Raw genomic sequence first — 27,982 nt, forward strand, 5'->3', positions numbered from 1 at the left:
TGGAAGTAACTTTATTTTAGTCTCAGCAGGATTCATGAACATACAAATGCATACAGAGAGGTAGTGGCAGCAATTTGTCCACTCCACAGTTGTTACACTATTCAGCACAGAGCCAACAGAGAGTGCAAATTATCACAGTGTAGCAAAACATCAAAGTCAGTTTCTCTCATCTGAAGAAATTCCCTTATTAGGTCAAGGCAAATTAAAGGAGGTCTGCACATGTACAAGGAATTGCAAGGCTTCATGTGCACAGTGGCACACATGTACGAGTTTAAACAAAAAGTTCAACCATTTTCAGTATCAACACTGCCCCATTCAGGAGGGGAAACCGCCAAAGCTAGAAGTTAAATCAAAGTGTTTCCAGTATAAAAATGTCTTCAGATATTAAATGTTTTTGATATGTGGCTTTGTTCAGTGCTGTAACTGGTAGAAGTCTGATTCAATAATCACAGAAAAGACGAGAGAAAGTTATTTTAGGTATTGTCACATGATTGCACAAAGCAGCGTGTTCTAATAGATGTTAAAGCAATACTGTGATTTCACTAATATTTGGAGTAATGTGTTCGAAAAGAATTTAAACAAATGCCTTTTGATAATATTTTCATGGATCTATTATTTGTATCAAACCATATGGTTTGATACAAATAATAGATCCATGAAAATATGATGGATGAAAATGGATGTGTACAAAGTCCCTCATTTACTGTTCCCTAAAACTCTGACTGAGCCAGGATACTGTGTATTTTAACCGTGAATAAATAGGAAAAAACATCCTGGCACTCATCACTTCATATACTCGGATTTCATCATAAAAATAAAAAAAAGTTAAATATATTTTATTTAACTGACTGATATAAAAATGAATATTTATATACTTTAGGTAAATTTAACATATTTCATAGGCAAACAAACTGAGGGTTAATAACCTCATATTGTTTACAAAGGCAGTACTGGTTGCGTTGCTTTACAGTGCATCAAAGACTGCGCTTTCAAGTTTACTAATGCTCGGATAATCATGTAAAATCCATTTGTTACAAAGGAAAATCCACTCAGAATAATAACTGGCAAATTGACATAATTCATTTGGGAATGTAAAAATACCAAATTAAAAAGTATATACATTTAAAATCTATGTGACAATCAACTTTTATGATTTCATCCTATAATCTCAAAGCTGCTCAAATAATACTGAGTGAATTTATGGACATCGAGATTGTACACATGATTAATCACACAGATGTTTCGGTGTAACATCTACAGTTATTCAAAGAGCATATGGCACAGATCTCCAGCTGTTTAGACCTACAATGATGCATGTAAAGCAGCTTCATCCTCCACCTCAGGGTTCGTTTACAAAGTGAAGGTGGACAAGATGTTCTCCTGACTTGAGGAGCGCTTGTACCCCAGTGATGAGCTGAAGTACGTCTCCCCGTCGGTGCTGATGTCATCGTCGTCGTCGTCGTCCAGAGCGTTGAGCAGAGGAGCAGAGGTGCTCTTACGCCTGGAGAACACAAAACAATATTATAACTAGGACACTGACAATGTCTGTGTATTTAAAACAAATGGTTTTCTTATTTTAGTCTGTTACGGATGACAAATGGCTTTTATGCATTTACCTGATCTCACTTCGCAGAGTTTTGAGTTGGCTCTGGAGCTGCTCGTTGGACTCTTGTTGCTCGTCCAGGTCTCTCTGCAGCTTCTTCTTGCTGTGCTCCAGTCGGTCAATCTCTTCTTCAGCCTCATCCATCTGCCTTTTTAAGGCCTTTAGGCGCAGATTCAACTTCAAGAAGATCAACACGTAAAGGGTTAAACGGGTTCAACACAGATCCACAAATATGTTCATGATGTGGCTATTAATTCAAGGTCTATAGTAAATCGAGTTTAATGATTTGGTTATACGTACTTGATCCTTTTGATCTTGAATTGAGTTTTGTTCTTCTTCACCTTGCATCATCATTTCTTTTACCTTCCTCTCTAGCCTGCGGTTCACCAGCTGCAGGTTGGCACGCTCCCTGAAACATATATACCATGCATCATCATCGTGTAATGTTGTGCAGCAAATCATTCACTCTTACATTCATCTTTAACCTAAACGTATAAAGAGCTGGTAAGATTCACTGCCAGGTTTGTGTACCTCAAAGTTGGACTATTTCTCTAAATAAGAAAATAATTTTAAAATGACTGTATAGTTACAATTCCAACTGATCTACAACATTTAATCCACTATTCTAGTTGTGTTATCCTATATAAGCGCAAACATTGTTGCCTAAATCCATCAGTGTCTAAGTATAGACTTTTATCTTGAAGACACTACCCAGCTTGCATACCCAATCTAATGAACCTCTCTACTTTTCAGTCAGCCTTCCCTCTTCCATCACCCTGACCACAGCACACCTCATCTATATTCCCCATCAGAGCCTTCATCTCACCTTTCCTCCCCCTCCAGCCTCGCCTCCAACTCCTGTATGCGATCCTCCAGCTGGGCTACCTGGCCCTCGTTGTTGGACTTGTGGGAGCCCTCTAAATGATCCACTCTGTTCTTCAGGTCTTTGGTCTAAAGAGGTTACAAAGAGAGAAGTAGTGGTGTGCACAACTGGGCAAAACTGGGCAAAAGTTTGTACCATAAAATGAATCAAATATAATCAAAAATATGAATTCGAAATTGATGTGAGAATGGATACAATCAAATGAAAATTATGAAAAGAAATGTGAATGAAATGGGTTGGTGCTTTGTTCTGAGTTTGTAGAGCAACACTGTGTGTAGTGGTTTTCTTCCAGACAGGAGAGTGTGTACCTGTCTCTCGAGAGCCATCTTGTCACACTCCAGGTCCTGTCTGCTAGCCCTCTCCTGCAGGAGTTCATTCCTCATCTGCTCCACCTGTCAAGCCGAGTCCAGACACTGTCATCGCTACGGTCCCAAACAGTCTGATGGCAATTATTATCAGACATTGTGTGTGTCTCACTTACACCAGAAACCACTGGAGCGCTCAGTGACTCAAAATGCTTAACAATAGAAGAGTTCATGTTCAAAGGCCTTAGTTAATGGGTGAGCTGGTTTTTCTTGATTGGCATTCCACCTTTTGTTTAAATCTTCATGTCTACTCAGTGACAAATAGTTGTAGTTTTTTTTCCTGTGAAGAAAATATAGCTGTGGACTGTTTGTACAAAGACTGAAGTATACAAAGACTGAAGTATACAAAATAAAAGTTGTGATAATATAGTATGATTTTGTTACCATGCTAGCGGGTTCACCCTGCATCCCCTGTGTTTTTATCCTAAAATAAGTTAAAGTTATTGCTGGCCTTATACCTCTTACTTATCTATCTGTTAAATATAAGTGGATCTTCTCATCGAATGTGAATGAGTATATTTCCCCAAATAATAATATTAATAATAATATATATAAAATGTTGAAGTATTCCTTTAATATTAATCTGGTGCCATCATGTATTTACTCTCTGAACACAAAATCCACCCAGAGAGGCCTTACTACATGAACATGACTGCTCAGTGATAGCCTGGTTCAAAAGAACAGAGGATGAAAAGAAATCGATACAGCGGTGATGGTTCTTTCTTTGTGAGGGGAGCTTAGAATTGGTGATATTTTATGCCAATTAGTGGGTGACAGTGGGCTGCTCTGATGAACGATGGCCCCTATAACTGGTGCACCCAGCCCAGTGCTTGAGGGAGCTGAATCAGCAGACTGGAACATACAGCGAAACTAATCTGCTTTGTGAAAGACGGCAGGAGAGGAGAGGGGAGATTACTCTCATTTAGACAGGAGAGGAGCACCTGGTGCCAGGAGAGACGCAGGTGTTCTTCCTGCTGCCGATGCTGCAACCCCTCCACCCCATAGCCATACATCCCCACTCTCCCCCGCAGACATTAAAGCACACCAGCACATACCCGCATGCATGTGTGTGTGTGTGTGTGTGTGTGTGTGTGTGTGTGTGTGTGTGTGTGTGTGTGTGTGTGTGTGTGTGTGCACTGACAAACACACACCACTAGCACTCAACCGTACTCCACTCTGAGTGCACAAAGCTCAAGTGTTGCCTTGACAACCGGCCTCAGCCTCATGCTGAACCAACGCCACTTTGTCACAACGCCACTCTTTTCTCCCTGCCAGGACTCTTTTAAAAAAGGGAAACCATTTAAGGATAATTAAAACCTTTTACTCGACAAAACCAAGCTACACTACGCACATTAATATATCATTTTGGTCACAACTTTTGAATCTGTGTCAGTTCCTGTGTTTGGATTTCAATGTTTTACATTTAATATTAAGGAGATGCAAAGGTCCCATGAAACTTTGACCACAAGACATACACATTTGCAAAACCAGGTAGGGTTGTAATAAAGTTACCGCATTTCAAAAACTCCAGAACCAACATCCTCACTCTGATTAGTAAGCACTCTCCCACAATCAAACAACAATCCTAAAAGCACATTTACATTCTAGGCATTTTACTCTATAGTGCTTCTGTCAGCAGCTTGATCAGGGAGAACTGATAACTGGAGCATTTGCTAGTGGGGATATACACTTCAAGCACAATAACTGGATTTGTTCTCAAGATGAAGTTACTGAGTGTCATTTGCAAGTAAACACCACAACCTGAAAACTTGAGACATTTGGCAGATTGCATTTTTTGGCTCGAACGGTGCATTAAGGGGGGTATTTTGTGACTGATGCATGAAAATTGGATAGGCGCTCTTAGACCATATTGGCAGGCCGCCAACCTGAATGATTATGCAAGATCATCTTACAAAGCAATAACCAGTCCACTTTATCCAGACCAGAAATAAACTGGGAATTTTGCAGTGCGGATATGATATGTAAAGACACCGACACCTAAGTGTGAGCACATGCACCAAGCACTGATATAACCCGTCAACCAGAACTTAAATCATGTGAAATGACTCTTTCAGGATTATATTTGTTTTGTGGAGATCACATGTTTGTTTTGTTCAGAGATTTGTGATTGCCGTCATGATGTTAGAGGTGGAAGACATAGCAACAGGAGATCTGGATATTATTACCAGGTTGAGATGGAACAGAGACAAAACTGTTAGAACTAAAAAGGGAACATGGACAGCAGCAGCAGCAGGTCACAGACACAGACGAGCACCGATAATGAGAATAAGTTTACCTGCTCTCTTCCTCGGTCTATCCTGTTCATCAGCTGGTCTCCGCTCTGACGCTCCTCATCCAGGTCTAACTCCAGCTGAGCGATCCTGTCCTGCATAACAAAGCAGTTACATCCGTACAGTCAGTGAGTGTTATAGCATATGAATCTGTTTTCTATTGATAATCGACAACAACTACTGAGGTTTATCGGCCTTTAGCAGGGGCTTTGTTTGGCATTATTACGCACCTCCAAGTGTTTGACGTGTCTAGCTTTTTCGTCTTTAGCGTGAGCCTTTTTGTCGGCCTCCAGCTCCAGATCCAGAATCGTTTTCTCCAGAGTCGTCTCCCTGAGCACGGCCTCGTCTCGTTCCCTCTGACACTGCCGCAGGTCCTCCTCCCGGAGTGACGACTAAAACGAAATTAATCAATATACATACACATTACTGCAACTTGTTTATTGCTAACATTTCATTCCCCCGTATCAATACCTAAATCACATCTTTTTACAGAAACTATTGTATTGTGTCCCTGGCGTTTAGAGAAACTAGTCTAGTAGGGGTTCAGTGTTTCATTAAGCATGGTGATAAATACTAGAGTCCATACTTGAGAGTCCATCTCCTTGTTAAATATGCAATATTGCTTCTTATCCTAGGTAGATACTTATCCTAAGTATCTTAAGTACCACCACTGTAGCTATGACCAACAATTTAGTTGCTGCTTAGGGAAATTATTATATGGTTCCCCTGAGTGACTAATGAATCCAGTGCAGCTAGTTTCCCCTTGTGTTCATTCAGCAGCTGTGCCCCCCACAGCTGGAAAATTGCCCCCATTGCTTAATGCTAAGACAATGAAAAATCATCATCTGCCCTTATGTCTTACCCAGAACAAATATTTGTCCATTAGTGCAGAATAATTCCATATTTCATCATGTAAATACTTAAGTAAGACATAATAGAAGCCATGGAGCTAAGCTAAGCATACAACTTAGTAACAAGTGTAATGGGATAATTGTGCATCCTCACCCAGGTCCTGAATAACACTAATCAAGTTAATACATTAATCAATTACTGTAATGACTAAATAAAGCAGATCTAGGGACTGAAACTTGGCAACACAACATAGTGCTGTTTTTATGCAACCTTTTTGGACAGGTCTCTCTTGAAAATAAAAGAAAGAAAGAAAGAAAAAGATTGAATGCACTTTTAATTGTAGTCATAGTCTGCCTAGTTCATAAGGGTGGAGACGGACGAGGCATTTGAGAGCAGCTGGAAAAGTGGACTCACTAAGCCCAGTCCAGAGCAATCTGTGTCTTAGGAGAGGTGGGGGAGGAGGATGTGAATCCTGCCAGCACAGCTTTCACAACAATGATATCACAACACTGACATCCTCCTCTTCCTGCCTGTGCACCAGCTGGATGTAGACAGGAAAAAAGGATGCTGACCATGTCCTTACCCATATCAGGAACATCCAGATCAGTAACATTGAGCGGCAGCATGTTCTGCATTTCAAATATAGGCGGAAAGTAATGACAACAGTTTCCAGTGGATAGTTTCTTTCAGAAAAGGAAATGTCAATACTCTTCGTTTTTCTTTGCTATAAAGCCTATTAAGAGCGGGGCACAGTCTGCCAAAACCTCTATTAAAAAGGTACCCAGTGGAGTTTATCATAAACAGACAAGGCTTTGTTTACAGGGTTAGAGTTACGGTACATTGTGTAACAAACATGCTGAATGCATTTTCTGCCTCAGAAAACATTTCCAGACTCCTTTTTTATGTTAAACAAATCTGCTTGTTTACAGTTTTCTTCTCTTCCATTATTGGCACATTACTTTCTTTTGGAGCACATTGTCTTCATGTAACATTGCATTACTTCAAACACTCTTTTTTTGTTTCATCCTTGTCTTTTGACATGACCACATCATATCTCAAACAGAACTCCCTTTGAACTCACTAACACACTTTGTGTGTTAGTGAGTTACCTTTAAAAGTAAAGTTACCTTTTATGTACCATGTATTACTCCTTTGTGTCTATGGCCCTTTTCTCCCTTAATAGCATTATATATATTATATATGTCCATGAACTATAAAGCCGTTTCTGTGTGGGCAACGTAAATACAATCTCAACTGCCCTGCCTAGTTCGATAAATGTTTGATAAATACATAAAACAACATAAGCCATCCTCTTTCCAACATAAATTATTCACATTCATCCGTTCCTATTTTCAACAAAAAACATTCTTTACATTCTTAAGTCCTGACAAGAATAAATTGATTGAAGGGAAACAATGCAGAGTGGTCACAGGTTGTTAAGTTTCACCATTATGGCGTTGTGGCAACAAATCAAAGGATATCTCCACATTTCCCTTTTAATTCTAACTCAGAGTGTAAACATTAATTTAATAAAGAACAGAGCTTTTCTACGGCTTTACTCAGCTCAATTGCTTCACTTTAATACTATGTTTTGGGTTTGAGAGGACAGCAGGGAGCAGAAATACCTAAGTGATGACATCAGGATAGGATGATGTTAGTGGGAGGGGTCAAACAAAAAGATGGCTCATCATCTGCTGTTCTGTATGGGAGGGCTCAGATGGGCTGACTAATGATGGCCTTGATTTGACCACGCTGACCATGAAAGCAGTGTCAGCATTCCAATCTGTAACTCCTCGCTGAGCCCATTACGTGAGATGAGGCTGACGTGGTCCACTGTACCTCTCCTTGCAGTGTTTTGGTAGTCAGAAGGCACTTTTCCAACTCGTGTCCTCGCTCCTTCAGAAGCCTCTGCAGATCAGTCAGCTCCCGACGGTTTTTCTCTTTATAAATATCAATCTGCTCCTGGAGCTCCAGAGTGGACGACTGGGACGCCACCACAATATCATTCATCTGTAGGCGCAGTGAGGTAGAGGACGGTGGGGGAGAGCACAGGCAGAGACAGAGAGAAATGTGAGGAAAAAAGCAATGAGTACACATATGCAAACGGAATCCTTTAGAGTCCTTCACTAAACTAAAGTGAAATACTTCAATGGTGCAAGAAAATAAAATGTTTTTCAGGCATTCTTTACACTTTCACCTGGTGAAGACCCCGTGAGGTCAAAACCAGTTGCCATTTTAACATGCGTGACTAAATGAAACGTTTAACATACCTGTTCTCCAAATTCTCAAAGAGGGCCCAAAGAACAGTTATTTTCTGTGACCAGTTTTATTTTTCATCTTCCAAAGCAAAATATGGTTCTGTGAACTGACTGCATGTGAAACTCAAGGAGCACTTGACCTCAGCATTGTTTTAATTAACTAATGATTTAAGAGCTCAACTCAACTCTTTGATAAGAGATTTATTAGTCTCAAAGATTAATAAACGCATTTTACAAAAACGGAGACTCCACTCATGCGTCGCCTGCTGTGATGAATGTTTTTATACTATAGACTCAGGTACACTCACCTCCTTCTGAAGTTTCTCCACTGTGCGGTCCAGCAGCTTCCTTTCATCCTCCATGCCGTTCTTCATGTCCTTGTACTGCTCCTTCTGAGTCCTCTCTTCTTTTAACCTCTCTTCCAAGTTATTGTGTTCAGCACTCAGTTTGGAAAAGTTTCTCTGGAGAAGGACACAATTTTAAAGATGTCAAACCGTCCTTGTGAACCTTCTCTACATGCAGTGTAGCGCAGTTTTGCTGATCTCACCTGCACATCCTCCAACCGAATGGTCAACGCTCGATTGGCACGAGACATCTCCTCTTCTTGCTCCACAATTTCAGCCAAAGACTCTTCCAATTGCTTTTTTTCTCTCTGTAAAGCAGACATTGTGGCATATAAGACACTCATATAGTGTAATATGATGCGGTGGCAGTGTAGAACTAAACCAGTACTATAATTAAAGTAGCAGCAGTTCTGTGACCACTCTTTATGCGTCTGGACTAGTGGAGTCACTAGGCTAAAGCCCCGGATGTTTTTTAATTAGCCCCGAATATTAATAATAAAAAATAAAAAAAACATCTTTATTTTTATTTTGGTGATGTCATTAAATTAAACTATTGTTTCTCACATGGATAAATTATTTCTAACTCTAACATGCTACATATGTGCGTGTGTTCTGGTTTGTATGTTTTCTCCCCTAAAATTACAATCCAATAGCCTATCATCATACTTACGCTTAGGGCACTAGGACTTTGAGGAGGCTGCTGCGCTGGCTTTCACACTGTCAAGTAACGTCTCTCATCAACCACAGCAGGATTACACCAAGGAGTTTATCTCACAGTAAACTACACCAAGGAGTTTATCTCACAGTAAACTACACCAAGGAGTTTATCTCACAGTAAACTACACCAAGGAGTTTATCTCACAGTAAACTACACCAAGGAGTTTATCTCATAGTAAACTATACCAAGGAGTTTATCTCATAGTAAACTACACCAAGGAGTACCATTATACAATACTTATCATTCGATAATTAAGATGTACTTGAAATGTTTTTTTGTTATTCATGTTTTTGTTTTGTTTTTTACTATTGAAGGGTATATTTGACACTGAACGAGTTCATCTTTATCTCAGTGATAGTGTCCAAATTAGCATAACATATCACTGGTTTGTAAAAACTACACGGACAACAAAATAGATCTAAATGTTGATCAAAATCTTAATCCCTTCAGCTCAAAATAAAAGAAGTAAACAACTCAAAAGTTGACACGGTCAGGTTCATTCTCCATCCATTGGATTTGGGGGTGACGCGGATATGAAAGCTAGTTTATCAGTCTTTCCTTTACAAGCAGGAAAAGTATTTCTCTCTCGTTATTTGAGAAAACTTCATATTTGTGTTCACTATGACCCTGACATTCTGTCTCTTCTGTAATCATATACTGAATGAATGCAAGCAAAACTACAGAGCAAAATCACACTCTTTCTGATTGAACCAATCTATGAACTGTCTGAAACAATGGCTATCCGGGGCCCCAAAAGAAATTGCCACACACTGCGCGCGCACACATGCTAGTTCTCTTGGGGCTAAGCCCCCCCCCTTTCCTTGAATCCTAGAAACGCCCCTGGTCTGGACCCCTTACCTCCAGACGGCCAGCTCTGTCGCCCTGCTTGCTCTCCTGTAGTTTGGCCTCATCGATGATGCGGTTGAGTTTGGCCACCTCATTTTCCAGCTCCTGTGCACGCCTGCGCAGCCGCTCGGCCTCCAGGGTCAGGCGTCCTGCTTGGCCCTCCACTGCACCCTTGGCTGCCTCCACTTCAGCCTTCTCACGGCCCACTGCTGCGCTGCTCTGCAGATCAGAGCAAGACACGAGGCTTCAGTACAAAGGAAGCAGGAGTCTGTGGCACTAAACAACAATGCATGATGGAACATTTGAGTCTCTCGAACGCTTCATGCAACAAAAGTTTTTTGAAACCCTCAAATTTCTCACTCAACCTTTCTTACTGTGGAGACTAGGACTAAAAATGTCCTCCCGTAATTCTCTCACAGTACATAATGAAGCACAAATGAAGGCAAACAAATCTGAGCATTCATTAGTCTCTGTTGATTGAAGGCCACACAAAGGAGATCTGCTAGTCTCCCGTGTCACTATTCAGAGTTGTACACCTGACATACTCCTGTGAGGTGGCTTTTTAGACTTATGTCTTGTGTCCAGTTGCAGAAATAGAGTTAAAGGGGACTCCTGTGAACTCTCCCCGTGCCAACATTTGTGAATGAAGACTGTGTTTTTAGCTTTGACATTTCAGGGTGGAATGCTGTGTAGGAGAGAAAGAGCGGGAGACAGACGGAAATGCATGTCTGTGCGACAGGAGACTGAGACAAAGAAAATTGAAAACTGGTTTGCCAATGTTCTGTTGTTCTCAGTTCAGTGAGGCTCAACACGACAGAAGACATTTACAAAATGTATAGTTGCTGTTTTACTTCATCACAGAGTGGTAAATAAAGTTCAACGCCGCCTCTCTGCACAGGCAGGTTCTGCTCTCTGACATCCAAGTACGTCACAGAATGTGTGTGCACACAAAATGCAAGCACACACTAGCACGCACACAGGAACTAAAAACTGGTTTGTATTTCTGGAGCCTAAATTACATCACAATCAGCAGGTAGAGGAAATCATGAAATATGGGTTCTTTAGTCTGACATATTTATCAGAAAAACCTCCACTTGCCTCTTTTAAAAAGCACAACAAAACCAGTTATCATAGCAGATTTTATATGTCATGACTCATGAGGTTTTAATTGCACCCGGCAAAAGTGTATAATTTTCTGAGTTGATGCACTCTTGTTACTGTCACTGAGCAGTTGAAGGAGGTTTTGAAGGCGGTTACTTATTTACAAATGCATAAATTAGTTTCTGCTGAAATCCAAAGTCTACTACTCTTCACTCCTTAATGCTCTTTGTGACGAGGTTGAAAGGCGTTGATCAAGTCGTCATCATGTGTGAATATAGACACGTCCTGTACTAGAGAGTTGACGGGTGCCTCCCTGCTTCAGTGGTAGCAGGCCAGTAAGACCTGTTTCCCCCGTCTCCCCAGAGCCGCCCTCATCTCTGCCTGACTGGGTTATTTAGTTTGTTTAAAGGAACGAGGAGCCTTGAACAGACTCAGTACTGCGAAATACAGAGTTTTTACCTCTCGAGATTAGCCGGACAAATCTCTTGTGTTATGTTGGGTTACAGCAGCTTCCCCACGTTGCTTTGAAAACTCGCATATCAAAGTGTTGGTTGCCAAATGGGATTGGGGGGGTGGATATTGGGCTAAACACAGCTTTCATTCCAATAACTAGAAAGGCACTGCGCAGAACAAGGTCATGCCCTATCTTGCAATGTTAATGAAAGTGAAAAACACTTTATGCATCTGCCCCATGGTTCTGTTATGTAAATGTAAAGGGTTCTCCCATGGTCCATTCTACACCCTTCAGCAATGCTTCCCGAAAATTAGGCTAGTAGTTTTTCTATAGCTGACAAAACAAACAAACTTTGTTGGGTGAGGTAATAAAGCATTGACAGGGTGTGTCAGTGTGCCATTTTAACAACATATATACAACAAGTTCAGCCCTCACACTACCCGGCCTGTCCCACTTCCCACACCGGGTCATACCAGTTAAAAACATGGACGAAGCCACCCAGCCAGAAAGGGGGGAGACCCTGCTGCTGTCTGTGAGAGGCTGCTTTTTTTCCATCAGACTTTCCATTCTGCAACTCTCCTTGAAGTAATTTAAACAGACCTGCATCATGATCTGATACATTTATGAGTTTGTGGAAAGATGAACTTTCCTTAAATTGTTCGAAAACAATATAAACATCACCTTAAAATCATCATGTGTCTGAGAACCATTAATATTGCCTATTATATTGCCCACTAATATCTTGCACGTTCAATTTCTTATTAGGCTTCGCTAACTTGACTATTGTTTACTAGTACAAAATGTAAATCATTCATTAAAAGTGTTAAAGCGTGATTTAGATTACTTAACCACTGACGGATTACTGCAAAAACAACAATCACTTAATCGGCGATTAGACAATGATTTGTTTAATTTGTCCATTTATCACCTCTTATTATTAATAATTATTTATCACCTCTTTAAATACAAATTTAACAAAGAGACTAACAACACAAGATGACTTCAGAGTATTAGTACAATATCATATGAATAGTGGTAATATCATAACGCTAGCCTTTTTTCTCTCTACACTAACTCAAAGTTTGACTTGGTCTCTCTTGTGTACTCAAACTGTTTGCATAAAGTTATACATTAACTAACTTTGTGCAGTCTTTGAAGCGCGCCACAAATACTGAGGTGAAGTATGTGTCCCAAGTCGTGTGCTGTGGAGAAATCTTGGCTCTCTCAGTTGTTCCCACAAAATAAGGCTTCAGCATGACAAAAGAGCTGATGGTCTAAAAGATAAATACAGCTGCAAGAAATCTGCAAAACTGAAATCTACAACCTGACAGGGTACATTGTTTTCCTACAATAGTTCAATCCACATTTATACAAACTGTATTTTCTAGACAAATCAGCAGGATTAACCCCTTTATCAGACATACAGGTAACACCATTCATACTCACAATACTGCACATACACTTTCATAGAAACAGTTCAGCTACAAGTACCAAATGCAGAGTTCAAATGAAACTATGAGTGGGTAAAAAGGTAGCCCAAATATCAATCAGAATTACTGTAAACATACAGGTAGTTTCTCCAAATGAAGTACTTTTCCACGTTGTACCTGTGCTTTGTTTTTCCGTTTGAAGACCAACATATTTTTATCCCTTATGACTTCCCCCAGAGCACCATATTTGAAAAACAAACTGTGAAAACATTTTTCCCACAACATTCAACAGAATGGCACAAAATAACATGCAGTGCAATAATACATTTAAAATGCTACAGCAGCTGCAAAAACATGCTAACTGTGATTTGGCTTCCAAAAAGGCGCCCGGGCAACACTGATGATTGGCTGATACCAAATTAAATCATCTGTTTCACGAGGAAGATGTTTTATCTCACAACTTTCGTGTGTTGTCAAAGCTCATTTTCCTTACAAATTTCATACATCACCGATATCTGTTAATTTAACTTTCCTACTGCACAACAAACCGATCTGTATGTATGATTCTCTCTTTTTTTAGACCAATAGTTGCGAAACCATGACCTCCACCTCCCCATGGCTAGAGCCTGCATGCTATGAAGATGCTACACATTCATGTTTTAAAAAAGGAGTGTACTGGAGTTCTCTCTTTTTGTAATTGTTAAACATGTTATTTCCTAAGTCTTAACAAAGATTAGAATTGAACAGATTGTATATGCGTGGCAGTCTATAATGAGCCTTTTAACTCTTAGACCGGCAACACTGTAAGTGTTGTAGACATGCAGTATGTGTTTATTGGCCACTTAGGCGTCTTCCTTGGCTGGAGATAGAATGTCACCAATCCTGTTTTTCTAATCGTGGGTTTGAGTTTTTTTAAAGCTGAAGTGATGTAGCCTCGTTGTGTCAAATAAAAATGCCTTTGTTGCCTTTGACGGAAGAGGCATCAAATCCAAACTTGACTTGATTAAATCAAACTGGTCAAGGTCATTCAGAGTACAGGTCATACCTGTGTGGTATCACCTTATCTGAACTTAATCCTCAGATCAGGAGAATAATAATAACTTAAAAAATGTCTTGATTGAAGCCTTAATTTCCTTAGCCAGCACAAAGTGTGTGTTACAAATACAACCGCATTCTTCATTAAAGAAGTCACCCAGACCTGAGGTTAACTGGAACCGAAAGCCTGCCACGGGCTGAAAGGAAGGATTGAGGTAGAAATTAAAATGCGAGAGCTGAGAAGCACTGGCATCTCTTTGGTCAAAGGATAGAATGTAATCAAATCTACTCCTCTGAGAAATGGAAACAGAAACCAGCTTTTAAAGTCTCTTTACAAAGCCAAACTTCAAGCTTGCAGAGGATTTGAGATATAACATGACATTGAGACTAGTGAGATTGTGTGACCAATGCAGATGCTCTGAGTGACTTGATGATTTCGATATTAGATGTATAGAAAGAATATAATAATACTTTAATTTTATATAGCGCTCTGAATACTCAAAGACGCTTTACATAGGACAGAGACAAACAGAACAAAATAAAAAATAGAAAGACCAAGGAGCAAACAAGACAAATTAACAGAATTGTTTTGGTACAAAAGAAGTCATGTAGTGAAGGGTAGGTGCAGGGGTTAGTAGGTGAAGGCCAGTTTGAAGAGGTGGGTTTTGAGGGTTTGTTTGAATGATGATAAAGTGGGAGCCTGACGGATGTGGATGGGGAGGGCGTGCCATAGTTTTTTTTTTAAATGTGGCTTCATAAAAAAATCCCATCTGCAATTGTCAATTAAACAAGCATCGCTGTAAAACAGGAACATGTTATGATGTACCTTCAGCACAGTGCACCTAGCTTGCAAGATTAAAACAACTAATTATAGGTTCTGTCATCTTACACTGTACACTACTTTGGGGTTTCTGAATATCCAAAAATGTAGCATCATCTAATATATAGCCTTTCCATTCCATTATCCAAACCGCTAATCCTATTTAGGGTCCCAGCTGACATTGGGCGAAGGCAGGGTTCACCTTGGACAGGTCGCCAGTTTATCTCAGGGCTCATAAGAGACAGACAACCACTCACATTCACACCGGCAATTTAGAGTCCAATTAACTTGAGCTGCATGTCTTTGGACTGAGGAAGCCAGAGAACTGGGATCGGGGATCGAACCCTTGCCCCTCTTGCTGTGAGGTTACAGTGCAAGCCACTGCATCACCGTGCAGCCCATCTACAGCGTTTTATTTCTTCAAAATATTCAGCATACATTCATTTCTCAAAACTGGATCATTCAATGTGACAGTAGAACATATGGGGTGGAGCCCTGCGCCACTTGTAGCAACTCATAATACTAATTACATTAATTACAGAGTATTTATTTTAATCATTAATGTTATTGAAGTGATTGTTACTCAAGACTTTGACTTTCCAGCTACACAGTGCCAATTAAAATCATGCACCACCAACCTGGCTAAAACTCAAAGAACGGCTTAGTCTCAGTGGAAAGACAACATGTGTGTGTGGGGGGATCCTGTTCCAGTTGTCCAGGACTGGGGCCAAAAAAGACGAGGTTCGAATAAACTTGTGAGCAAGAGAAGGAACGCCCAAAATCCACATTCCACACAACACTAACCACTCAAACATGGGAGATTTCTGCCCACGCTTAACACATTTACAGTGAAGTCCAAATTGATGTTCTGAAAAGGTCAGCTGGCAGTGTTACAAATACAAGATGAAAATGTAACCTACAATACAGGGAGACTGCCAGACACTCTGATTCATTATTTCATTGTCATGTGGATTACAAGAAGGAAGCACATTTTTTTATTTTTTTATTTAAAAATTAACAATCCCTGACAAGTTTACAAGAAAACACACTCCCTGCCTTTAAAAGCGGTGCTTGATGAATGCTAACTCTCAGGTTCTAACCACTAGTCTCAAATGTTATTGGTCATCTCTAAGGAAGATGTGTTTTTAACTTGACACCTGCAAGTTGTTTTGTAGATTAGGCTCCCACCACATCAGCATTCACAGGCAGCAAGGTAAAGGAACAACAAACACTAAAATCCAGCCGGGCTTCACACGGACGCGACCCTCATATGGCTGTGCAGCAACATTTTCTGAACTAAATGTTTTCTGACTCATTTTTAAATGTAATCAAACTATAAAGTTACCATTAACGATATTTGAAGTCCAACGAGGATAAATAGCTAATTCCTTGCAGTCTCTGTCAGGATCTAGAAACTCTCCATCATTTCCTTCCTCACTCACTGCCCTGCATCTCCTTCCAGCTCCTGAAGCTACGCTTGGAAATATAGTGCTATCATCAAACACACAGACTCATGCGGGAGTCTTTACTTTCAAAACAAGCCCGAGGGGCAACTCTTCTGTGGGCCACGTAGGTTTGATGATCAGATAGTATGACTTCAGTTCACACACACTGGCAGAGATTACTCTAAGGGCTCTGAGATAGAAGCAAGAATAGCACAGGCCAGAAAATTAACTGCATTGAGGTGAAGGGAGATCACTGCAGAGTCTTGAGTGGAAACTGTGGAGTTAGGAAATGAAAAAATACGGCATTTGGGATTGAGGTTACAGATGAGAGTGATAACAATGTGGCCGTGTTACACACTGTGGCTCGGGGCTGCAGGTGAAACTTAACAAGAGCTGGAAATGGTGTGATAAGCACAAGGCTCTGTCTTTACAGTTAGGAAGGGAGAGTACAGCTGAGACCTATTAAGGCCTCGAACACTGAGAATCGGGAGCGCTGCGCAGATGGAGGTGCAACTGCAGCACCCTGAAGAGGCATAAATGAAAAAGTCCAAGCCTCTCCCGCAGGTCAGAGCGGGTGCACTGTAACAGAGCTGGAGTTGAGTGAAAAAGGAGGTCTGCAGGGTGCACATTCTCCACTTCGACCCCAACATTCCTGGAAACAGACCCTTCTCTCTACTCACCACACCTCATCTTTCCACATGTTTTTGCATACCAGCACATGCTGACACGCAAGATCAAATCCACTTCAAAACTTGCAGACGCCTTTTGCTACAGAGCATTAAGAACTCAGGTAAGTAAATATTTTAATAAAAAAATTAAAATCTTCTTAAGAAAGTATGACCAAGTTTTTTCAACCTTTATGAAATTCCACAGATTTCAGCTCATTGTAAACACAATGCAGCTTTCAAATTCAGACACAAAACAGGCCCCCTGCTTCTTTCAGGGGATCAGCCACGCATCCCTTTTTCTACAGCACACTGACCCACTTTATTCAGCATGTCCCAACCCCCGCTGCTATTATTGTGTGAAACAAACTCATCATTCATCATCGACTGAGGTCCGCAATTACCCCCACTCTTTCAGGGCACAGAAAGAAGAGGGGACACGATGCAACTCAGGAACGGCCGCTCATTAGATTAGTGATGGTTTGCCACTGCAATTAACTAGTATACCGAGCAACTCAGTGCTCCAGTTTCCAGCATTCTTCTTCGCATGGGCTGCTCTGCTCCACCCAAACGTTAGGGCCACTCAGAGGGGGTTGTTTGAGATGGGGCACAAAAATAAAAGATGCACAGTTCACTCTGGCTCTCTTTCTCCTCTGTCTGACACCCTCATACAAAGTTGAAATGTACATGAGATAATAAACAACGCTCCCTTTTAATGCCAGGCGTTCTCAAAACCTGGAGCTCAGACTACTGGCCACATGCTGTGACCATTTGAGCTTCAAACTGCTTTGGGTTTCATGGTGATACTTCACTTGCCATTCTTTTGGTATGTGCATATCACGCTGTAGTCTCAGCAAACCATAATGTCTAGAATAACAGAGTATTTATTACCCACATGCATGGGGGGGGGTTTTGCTGGTTTTATTTATTTATATATATATATATATATATATATATATATATATATATATATATAAAATCCTTTATTAATCCCACAGTGGGGAAATTATTCTCTGCATTTTACCAATCCTTAGTAATTAAGGAGCAGTGTGCTGCTGTGAAGCACTGATGCTTCAGTGCTCAAGGACTTCAACATGAAACTATGGGGATGAACCGCTACCTTGTGGTTTCAGGACGAACACTCTCCCCATGAACATGATAACTTTACATAGTACAAAAGTACAAAGTACACAGACATAAAAAGTCATTAATAAATACATGGAGAAATGCCTGTACTTTCATGGAAATGTTTATGCCAACAGGTTACGCTGCGCATGCGCAACTCTGCGATTCTTGGCGTTTTGCTAATAGCCTCTGTGAGATCTCCGTGAGGTCTTTTCTGCTGTTGCGTCTCTCAAAACAGAATATAGATCTAAGCTCAACATTGAAGACATTGAATTGAGAGCCCTATCAAATCTACAAGCCTGTTTTATAAAATATTTGTAGAGGAAAGCAGCTCACTGCAGCCACTAATACTGATACAACGTGACGCTCACATATCTGCACTCATTCTGTTTTGCACAGGTTGAACGTTATTGTTATTACCTTTAAAATATATTCAGTGCAAAACAGGTTATTTGTAGCCACAATATGTATTTTCTTTTGCCAAATATTAATTATTATTTGCACAGATAGAACGTTATTTGCAATGTTCTAACAAAGTGATTGCACATATTATTATTTTTTGTCTGATGGAGCAATCTGTTTTACTTGAAAGGGATTGCAATTTTCTTTATTCTATTATTTGAAAAAGCACAGATGGAGGAGTCACAAAAAGTTGGTCCATTTTGTTACAATATTGTTGGGGCCCGGACATTTTTCTTCCTCCAAAGTGGGGCGTGACAGAAAAAGTTTGAGAACCACTGCACTATATAGATGAATTTGAGTTCATGTTTCTGCATAATGATTGATAGTCACAGTCTTCAAATCTCCAAAGGCCGGTCTAACCTGAAGACAGAACATTAATTCAAGGACATAAATGACTGAGAACTCTTTGATATCGTGAAAGAGAAACACAAACATAAGTGTTTACAAAGCACTGAGGGTAAACCCCTGATGACATACTCCCACAGGGGAGCAGTACCTCCGTTTCAACTAAAGGAAATGTCCTCATAGACTGTTGCTGCTGTGGCCCCCCACCAGGCCGGCAGGAAGTTGAGAACAAGCACAACTTCCACTCTTTGAGACAAACAGGACACACGTGAGTCACACAGTGACCTACTGAAAACAATGCGTCTTCAGTCCTTTCAGTGTGCCGTCTCCTGCCATGCACTGCTGCTCATCTTATCTTAACTCACCTCCCTCCATTTTTGGAACAACAGTTTACAAAGGCTTTCTGCTCGACAGAACATGTACTTCAATCATTCACTCTTAAATCATGGCTGGTTTATCATGGTTCAAGGAGGTTTATAAATTATGATGTGCAGGTTTTCAGAAGTTTACTTCTTGTGAATAAAGTAAAAAAAAGAACGGTGTCCAAGTCGGTTTATAACAGGGCCTTTATTTAAAACTTGCTATTAAGCCACGATAGTGACCTCGCCAGCAAGGCAACTCGTAAATAATAATCTACAGATAAATGTCTCTAAATGTTATTATTTAACATGCTTCTTCCTGTAAAATGTTCCTCCCCAGAGGGACAAGCTGAGATAAGACAACACCTTCACACTAGAAAGACTTCCCATGAAAAATGATTACGAGTCACATTTAACTGTCACATGGTGTTTCTTTTTTATCAGTTTGCTCTGTTGTGTTGTGTGAACTAAACTGACCTGAATTTCCACTTGCGTCATTTGAAAAAAAAAAATAAATAAATCATACAGCTTCACACTGCTGTAGGTGAATATCTTATCCTATGCTGATGAGTTTGTTTAAACTACTTTATTTATACAGTGTGATTACATCACCAATAAAAACTAGAATGTGTAAGCTCTTTATCATAAGCAAAAACAAATCACAGATTCACAAGTTATGACTAACACAGAAGCAGCAGCAGTAGAAAATCATGTGCTTATCACATTTTGAAATATATGCATGTATTACTGGAATTTACGGGGTTAACAAAAATGTAAATATTGAAAAGTCAACTGCATGTCATGCCACTACTTTGGTGCTGCTGAGGCAGGTTGCTAGAAACTATAGTTTACTGAAGGAGACTGCATTATGCTGAGTGCAAATCTGTGAAATCATGTTGTTGAATGATAATATTTTAAAGTTTTTTTCTTAATTTCTTAATTGAGACAATGAAACGAGGCCTCTTTGTCTCCATTGCCTGCTATCTGTGCATATCCTAACAATGATACTGATTTAAAGTGCCATACTTATTCTAGAAACAGTATATCCTGTCGGTTTTAGTGTCAGTGTCTGAGTATTTTGACACTCAGTGCCACAGATAAGCCCCAACCTCTGATGATGAACATGGCATAACTTACACTGCAAAACACACGCACATGCACACACAGTTACAGCTCCCCCAATGCGCTGCTTATCTTGACTCTCCTCTGTGACAGGGTGTGTTTCTGGAGTGGGGGTGTGCAAAAGCGAAGGAAATGAGGAGGAGGGAACATAAGGAGTCAAACTGGAGGAGAGGGGAGAGAGGAGAAACAAACGGGAGGCTGATTACCTGCTTGGCCTCCACCAAAGATGTCTGCAGCCTGCTTATTTCCTTCTCATACTGATCCCTCATTTTGTCCACCTCCTGATCATGAGCGCCCACTTCCTCCTTCAAGGCTCCTTTTAGAGCTGTGAGCTCCCTCTCTCTTCTCCTCAGCAGATCCTCCTGCTCCTCCTTGGCCATGAGAACTTCCTGCATCTCCACCCTCATTTGCATCATGTCCTGCAGAAGAGGAAGATAGTTTGGAAATATTTTATCACTTGAAAATTTGCAGCTTCTCAGTGACCCTCACGCTTGCTCTTGTCTTTGGTTCGATAGGTATTTCTAAAAAAAAGCCGTTACCAGATAAAGCCGTCACCATATGGAGTTGTTTAGGTATACCAGAAATATTTTCAACAAACTAAAATGCCTTTGGTGTTATTTAAGTGTGATAAACACTATCAACATTGTAGTATAGGATGGTACAAATCGCTAAATACTCTCTATACTGGTTGTATTAAAGTTTAACTTTTAATTACAGTTTGAAACAGCACCTTGAATGTTAACCAACTCCAAATTATGATTTGAGTACCTTTTATCTTTCACCGTGGTTTTGATGAGGTAGCTGCCATCAGCCACATGTTCTACAAGCTTAGAGTAAAACAACTCAACAACTTCTTCTTTAGAACAATGAACACTGCATTACCCCCATAATGATGTCTCTCTCTTCATCTGCGGCTGACTTCTTGGCCGAGTCGAGCTCGTCATGCATCTCTGACAGCTGGTCCTGCAGGTCTCTGATCTCTGTCTGGTGTTGCTCCCTCTCCATCTTCACCTGGAACAGCCTGACAAACCACGTGACACGTCACAACACACAGTACAGGCACTCTACACACTGTGTATGGACATGCACATACACACCCGTACACCTGCACCTTAATTCGGACATTGAAATGGCAGCACCTGTGCTGGGTCTTAATGTGAGGCATATAGAGCACAGGGGTTAAAACGAATACCTGAACGACGACAAAGCAATAAAGTGTAAACGGCCTCTACACGACGACACAGAGGAGAAGGGGCATAAGTGATGTGAGGTTCCTCAAACAAGTCACCACAGTAATGTAGACTGAAGCATATTCCTTCTATAAAAATAAACTACATTATGTTTGGTATTGATCATTCATCCTGAGAAAGAAGCACTGTATTGCTAAAACTACAACGGATAGTCAACTGAGACATACAACTTGAATTACACCTTTGATAAGTAAAGAATCCTGGATTTGAAAAACAAATAATAATAATTGAAAATAAAAAGGTACAATAGAGGAGGCAGAAAATAGACCATAGTACCATGAAAAAAACATAGCTTATTAAGATATTCCAACTATATCCATCTAAAATACTGAGAACTGCAAACAAAACAAGCAAGCTATGGATCATGCCAACACCTTAGACATTAAACTGAGCCCAATAACATGTTTATAATATGTAAAGGAGCAAAAATGGAGCTGGACAGTTAGTGCTGTCAGAATGAATAGTAAATCAGTCACCAAGCATGCATTAATATGGAGGGTGAAAGATAAACGCCACAAACCAGAGGAGTCACAAAGGGCTGAATAATAAGACAGAGCAGCTGACACGGTAATCACTTGAGTAACCACCAACAATCTGAAAGGTTTCATCAACAGACATCCTACACTGCTTTTGTCGTGACAGTACATGGAAATGTAGTGTCACGCTTCAGTGCAAAGCAACAGCTGATGAAGGTCAAGCTAATTATTATTATTATCATTATTATTATATATTATTATTATGTATTATTATTAAATTAACAGCAACTAGTTATTCTGATACACCACTTCTTCCATTCACCTGTCAACAACGAACTTCACAAGGAGGGCAAAACATTCCTGTTCCCACCAGACTGTGGGCCGGATCCTCAACAAATCAGTTGAGATCAGTTGCGTAGCGACAAGATCATGGTTCCTCACCACAAACCCTGCCACTTGTGTTGGCTGGAGCATGCATCCAAGATGGAGATACCAGTGAAGGGAGCTAAACTTACTAAACCATCCACTTCTAGCCAGGTTTAACAGGAGTTAACATACTGGCACACAACAAAGCTGCACTAGTTGATTCATCTACACTGATCATTAGGGACCTGTCATTCTCCAGAATTGTCACTCTGCACTTACTCTTCCACTGTGGCTTGGAGCTCGACCTCTGTTTTGGCCAGCTTTTCCTTCAGACGCTTGCACTCCTCTGCACTCCGCTCCAGATCCTGCTGCAGCTTCTTCAAACCTGCTACTGTCCTCTTGTCAGCCTGATTCTTCTGTTGGTGAAACACACAGATATTACTGTTGACATTTCAGTTTCACTCCACACGCCTGGTCTTATACATCTACTGCAACAAGCTTTCAGTCTTTGTATTGAATTGATCTAATCTGTTTGATAAAAACATAAAGACATGGCCATTTTGTAAAAATTAACTAAAAAGTAAATGCATAGCAAACAACAGTGTACTTAGCCAAATTTTAAATCAAACCAGTGGACCGAAAATGCTCTTTAGGATATTCTCAAAGAACAACAGGTTTAGCGATAAGCGAATCACCAACATAAACGACTGTGGCTCAGTGGTTAGCATGCCCGTCTTTCAATCCGATAGTCTGTGGTCCGAACCCCGGCTCTGCTAGTCCTAGTCGTTGCGTCCTTGAGCAAGACACTTAACCTTGCTCCCCGTTGCTATGTCTACGGTGTATAGAGCAAACATGTAAGTCGCTTTGGATAAAAGCGTCAGCTAAATGTAATGTAAACAGTCTGTTGTTGGAGGCACAAATAGACTGTTGTTACCGTGGTTTGGTCCTCAAGTTGTCTCTTCAGTTCAACCATTTCTTTCCCCAGTTCCTCATTTTGCTCCTGCAGGATTTTGGTTTGTGCACCAAAGTCCAGAGACTGAAGACAGAAGTTTTAGGGTTGCTTCATTATTATTGATTCATTATGAATAAAATTACAAGATGAATATTTGGACTCTGGCATTAGCACTCGGTTATTTAGTAAAGGGTAAATATTCAATAGCTGACAGCGTCTACTATCAGAGATATAATATGTACTGTATACAGTCTTAAAAGATTGCAGTTTTCTTCAGAAGTTTGAATCAAACAGGATGTTAGAAAATAACACAAATAAGTTGCATTTATCAACCTATCAACCATTTCTGCTTCACTTTGGGAAGATAAATCATGGAGGTAAAACTGTACTTTTACAACCCTATGTTTATGATATATATATATATATATATATATATATATATATATATATATATCCATGTGCAAAAATTGCAAAAGAGAAGTGGCTTACTTTAGTGGTGACCAAATACAATGATACAACAATGTCTCACCTTGTCGCCGTGTGCGCTCGCTGTGGCCCGAGACTTCAACGTCTGTATCTTCTCAAAGACAAGGTTGACCTTCCTCTTTGTCATGTCATCATTATCGGTGCTTCTGCGCACAAACACACACACACACACACACACACACACACACACACACAAAAAGTTATGAAAAACAACTTTCTCAGTGTTTGGGGGGATCAAGAATTAATTGCAGAGTGTTCTGGGAACAGAGTAAGTCATTCCCATCTTAGAAAGTGTCAGGAAGGATCAAGCTGCTTTGATACGTCACCTCTCAGCACAAAAATCTTCATGACACCATCAAAAATGCAGCAATCAATGCATTGGTTAAGAAATATCACTATTTATAAAAGGAATCTAATGCTTACTGTAATATCAATGATATTATATGGTAAACGTGTTTGGTCATGTAGCGCTTTGTTCAAATCATTAGTTACTGAAACAAAAACAGATTTTTTTAAGAAGCCTGGATTCACAACATTTGGCCACACTCAGGTACTAAGAAAAGGGGATGCCATTCGCATGAAAAACATTGAAGTTTGAAAAGCCCAGAGATGAGAGGGTTTTCTCAACCCACAGAAGAACAATAATTCCTCTGGTTAAAGTGAAAACATCAGAATTCACAAAACTGGAGTTGCACCACTTTCACATGACATCAGTGATTCATTAGTCCAATAAATTACATGGCTGGCACAGACAGCCTACACCCCCAAAACCTCTTTTCTCCTCAAACAGATGATTTTCATTAAACCTTTATAACCCCTGTTTGGTGAATGTTTGTCTTCTGAGGCCTTGGGAATGTAGCTCAGTTTCAGCCCCACTTCCATCTGTGTTTCCTTTCCTTTGTCCTGTGACTCCTGACCTGTGGCCCGACACACCCAAGCAGCTTCCTGCTCTCTTTCTACATTATCACAAGTCTGTCGCACATGCAATAACTGTAGAAATCTGCAAAGTCATTTAACTGGGAAATCACGCACAACTGATTCATTGCTGTAGAGTACAGTTTAACTGGCATTTGGGCTTCACTTATACATTCTCTAAAACAAGGCTTAGTAGTAACTTCATACTACAAGTTATAATACCGTAAAGAATGCATAAACCATCATATTTAGCTGCTTTAAAACCTGAACTGCATTTAACCTTTTAACCCAACATGCCTTTCCTTGTCGGGCAATGAGTGTCTGATTACAGATACAAACTGAACGTTTTCACACTGCAGCAAATAGAAAGCAGAAGGAGAGAGTGGGATTCTGCAAAAAAACAAACTCCAGACAGCTGGATCTCTCACAGCCTGGATGGGAGGGTAAGATACGCACATTCCTGAACTTTTATCACAAACAGTCCAACTCTGATAAAAAAAGAAACACAGAACAGTCTCTTCCTTCATGATGCATTACCTTATGGCGCAACATGTTACATTTGGGGTTTAGAGTAGAATATTTTCACAAAAGTCTTTTTTTTTATTAATATGAGCAAATAAAGCCAAAACGTATATTGATAAGAAGTAGCAAAACAAATTCAAGATAACTTACCCATCCTTAAGGTAATTGAACAAAATTAGTTTGGCTGTCTCTTCATGTGTTTGTTGTGAAAGCTCCTGTTGACCTTTCAAAAGATCAGGGGTCGCCTGTCAATGGCAGGAAAAGAGAACTTAATGAAGTAAGAGAGATCTTAACAAAGCAGAAAAAAATAGTTATTCTCTCACAGATCTTGTTTTTATAGACGGAACAGACAATCATCTGTTGGAAAATATTCTTATAATTCAAGACACACATTCAAAAAGGTAAGATTCAATCATAATGCTTCAGCATAGATTCCTTTTTACCTGAGCATCTGCCTCTGTATTGGGCTTTTTGTCTGAGGTGGAAGACGGCTTGGATGGCGATGTTGACAACGATATTGCCGAAACCTGTCCAGTTGAGGAGGCACTGTCCTCACTTTTGTGGCTCTTAAATGGTAGAGAAGAGGTGCGAGTTTGTGGCTTGTAACCCTGTATGGCTCCTACACCTTTAAAGATGGGGCTCTGAGGGGAGCCGGGCGCGCTGGTGACACGAGATGAAGGCCTTGAGTCGCCCTTACCATCAACAGACGTGACCCAAGAGTCCTGACTGCTGCTTGTTTTCTGCAGCCGGAGCTGTGAGGGCCGCAGGACATGCTCCATTGATGTGCCTCGCTGGCGACTAAATCCGTCCACGTAGCTAGAGCCATCATGTAAGCCAAAGGCGCTATCCACACTGCGTGAGCGCTTCCGGTCGTCTGGATTGATCCTGTTCCGGCGGCCAAACCTTCCCCTGCGCTGGTGGCTGCCATCTTTGCCATCAAACTTCTCAATGAGTTCATCGACACCAGGAATGGAGCCTGTGTCGATGTCTCGGCCTGAACCTGGAAGGAAAGGGATGTAGCGGCGGTTCTCGTGGCGATTGATGGTGTCTGCGTAAAGGGCGTCCATTTGGTCCTCCACCAGAGCCTTAGAGGTGGAAGATGAGGAGGAGTGACGGGAACGGGATGAAGACTGAAGAACTGGCCCGCTGGAGTCAGTCCTGCGTAGAGGAAGGACATCAGGCTCACGGCGGGTGCGCTCGAGGCTGGAGTTGGTGCTGTTCATCAAAGTGGGGGATTGGGATGATGTCTTGCTCTGTTCACTCGTGGGACGCGACACGGTGGTGGGCTGAGGGTCAGCTGGAGACACTGGTTGCTGCTGCGTTTTAGAGGCTGGCTTGGACTGAGGTGGATAAGGGTTGGCAAGACGAGGTTTGGACTGCGGCTGAGCCACTTGTGATTGAGGCCTGGTCTGACACGGAGCCAGATGGGCTGGAGGCAAAGACTGTGACTTTGGCTTCTGAAGGGCTGTCTCACTCAGGCTATGGGATGGAAGTTGCTTTTTCTCTTGCTGCGCAGGAGCTTTGCTCCTCTCCAGGCTTGATGACATGGCGTTGGACAGCGCAGGTACAGCAGATTTGGAGGAGGAGCTCTGGTGTTGGTTTCCAGTCTCAGCCAGAGGCCTTGAAGGCAGGCTATGAAAACCATCAAGGTTTAGGGAGTTGTAGTCTGGATCATACGGCTGCAGTAACTCAGGGTGCTTCTGAAAGTTCAGAAGGGAAGATGGTTTCTTTCCTTGTGAATCTTCAATGCCATTTTGAGGACCAGTGTAATGAGTCATCTTTTGAGACCCGTACTCCATGAAGGGGCTGTTGGATCCAGCCTCCTTTCCTCCCCTGAAATCATACTCCTGGTAGTTCTCAATAAAAGAGCCCTCTGTGTCGATGTACCCATTACTGTTCGGGTCCATGAAGGATTGAGAACCCCTGTCCTGGTTGTTGAGAACTACATAGGGGTGTCCATCTATACCCTGGACACGGATGCTGAGACCGTATGTACCAGCTCCATTGCTGTGGGGCCTGGAAGGGCGGGACGGCTGAGTGTGGCCCCGCTGTGGTCCACTGTTAGGAATGCCAGTCACTCTGTACGACTCCATCAGGAATGCAGAAGGAAAATAAATCCCACTCCCAGGATCAGGTGGTCCACTTCTGCAAGCAAAGATTCAGACAGGTTTATTAGATGGGACACTACATAATTCAGTAATAAACAAATGTTTTCCAGTTCCACACTCAGCCACTAATGAAACAATAAAGTCTTGCTGCATTTCATTATGTTGTCCGATTTCATTTATTTTTCTTGTTTTGCATGAGTCTTAATGTTTGGTTTTCGCACCACTGAGATCTCTCCAGTCAAACTGCTCAGCTAATGTGCTCTGACCAAATGAAAAATGAAACAATAAGGTCCCTGTGTTGTCGATAACATCTTAGTCAGAACACATAGTATCTCTAAAAATATGAGACAACATCAGCCACATTCTTTGCAAAAATGACCAGGT

The 27,982-nt window shown here is 41.0% G+C and overlaps 1 protein-coding gene across 1 annotated transcript; it reads right to left on the reverse strand.

Moving 5' to 3' along the window:
* On the reverse strand, nucleotides 1-27,583 carry cgnl1 (cingulin-like 1; the record flags this gene model as incomplete). The annotated part of the gene is made up of 18 exons (XM_079217579.1): nucleotides 1-1,501; nucleotides 1,617-1,780; nucleotides 1,904-2,012; nucleotides 2,430-2,554; nucleotides 2,795-2,878; nucleotides 5,148-5,237; nucleotides 5,373-5,534; nucleotides 7,834-8,004; nucleotides 8,561-8,713; nucleotides 8,800-8,904; nucleotides 10,173-10,379; nucleotides 20,730-20,942; nucleotides 21,406-21,544; nucleotides 22,895-23,031; nucleotides 23,550-23,651; nucleotides 24,097-24,199; nucleotides 25,641-25,735; nucleotides 25,934-27,583. 18 exons carry the CDS (start codon nucleotides 27,581-27,583, stop codon nucleotides 1,351-1,353), a joined length of 3,960 nt encoding a protein of 1,319 aa, XP_079073705.1. The 3' UTR covers nucleotides 1-1,350.
* Between the last annotated feature and the right edge of the window lie 399 nt (nucleotides 27,584-27,982).

This window comes from Taurulus bubalis (assembly GCF_910589615.1).
Source record: "Taurulus bubalis genome assembly, chromosome: 4".
Classification (NCBI taxonomy): domain Eukaryota; kingdom Metazoa; phylum Chordata; class Actinopteri; order Perciformes; family Cottidae; genus Taurulus; species Taurulus bubalis.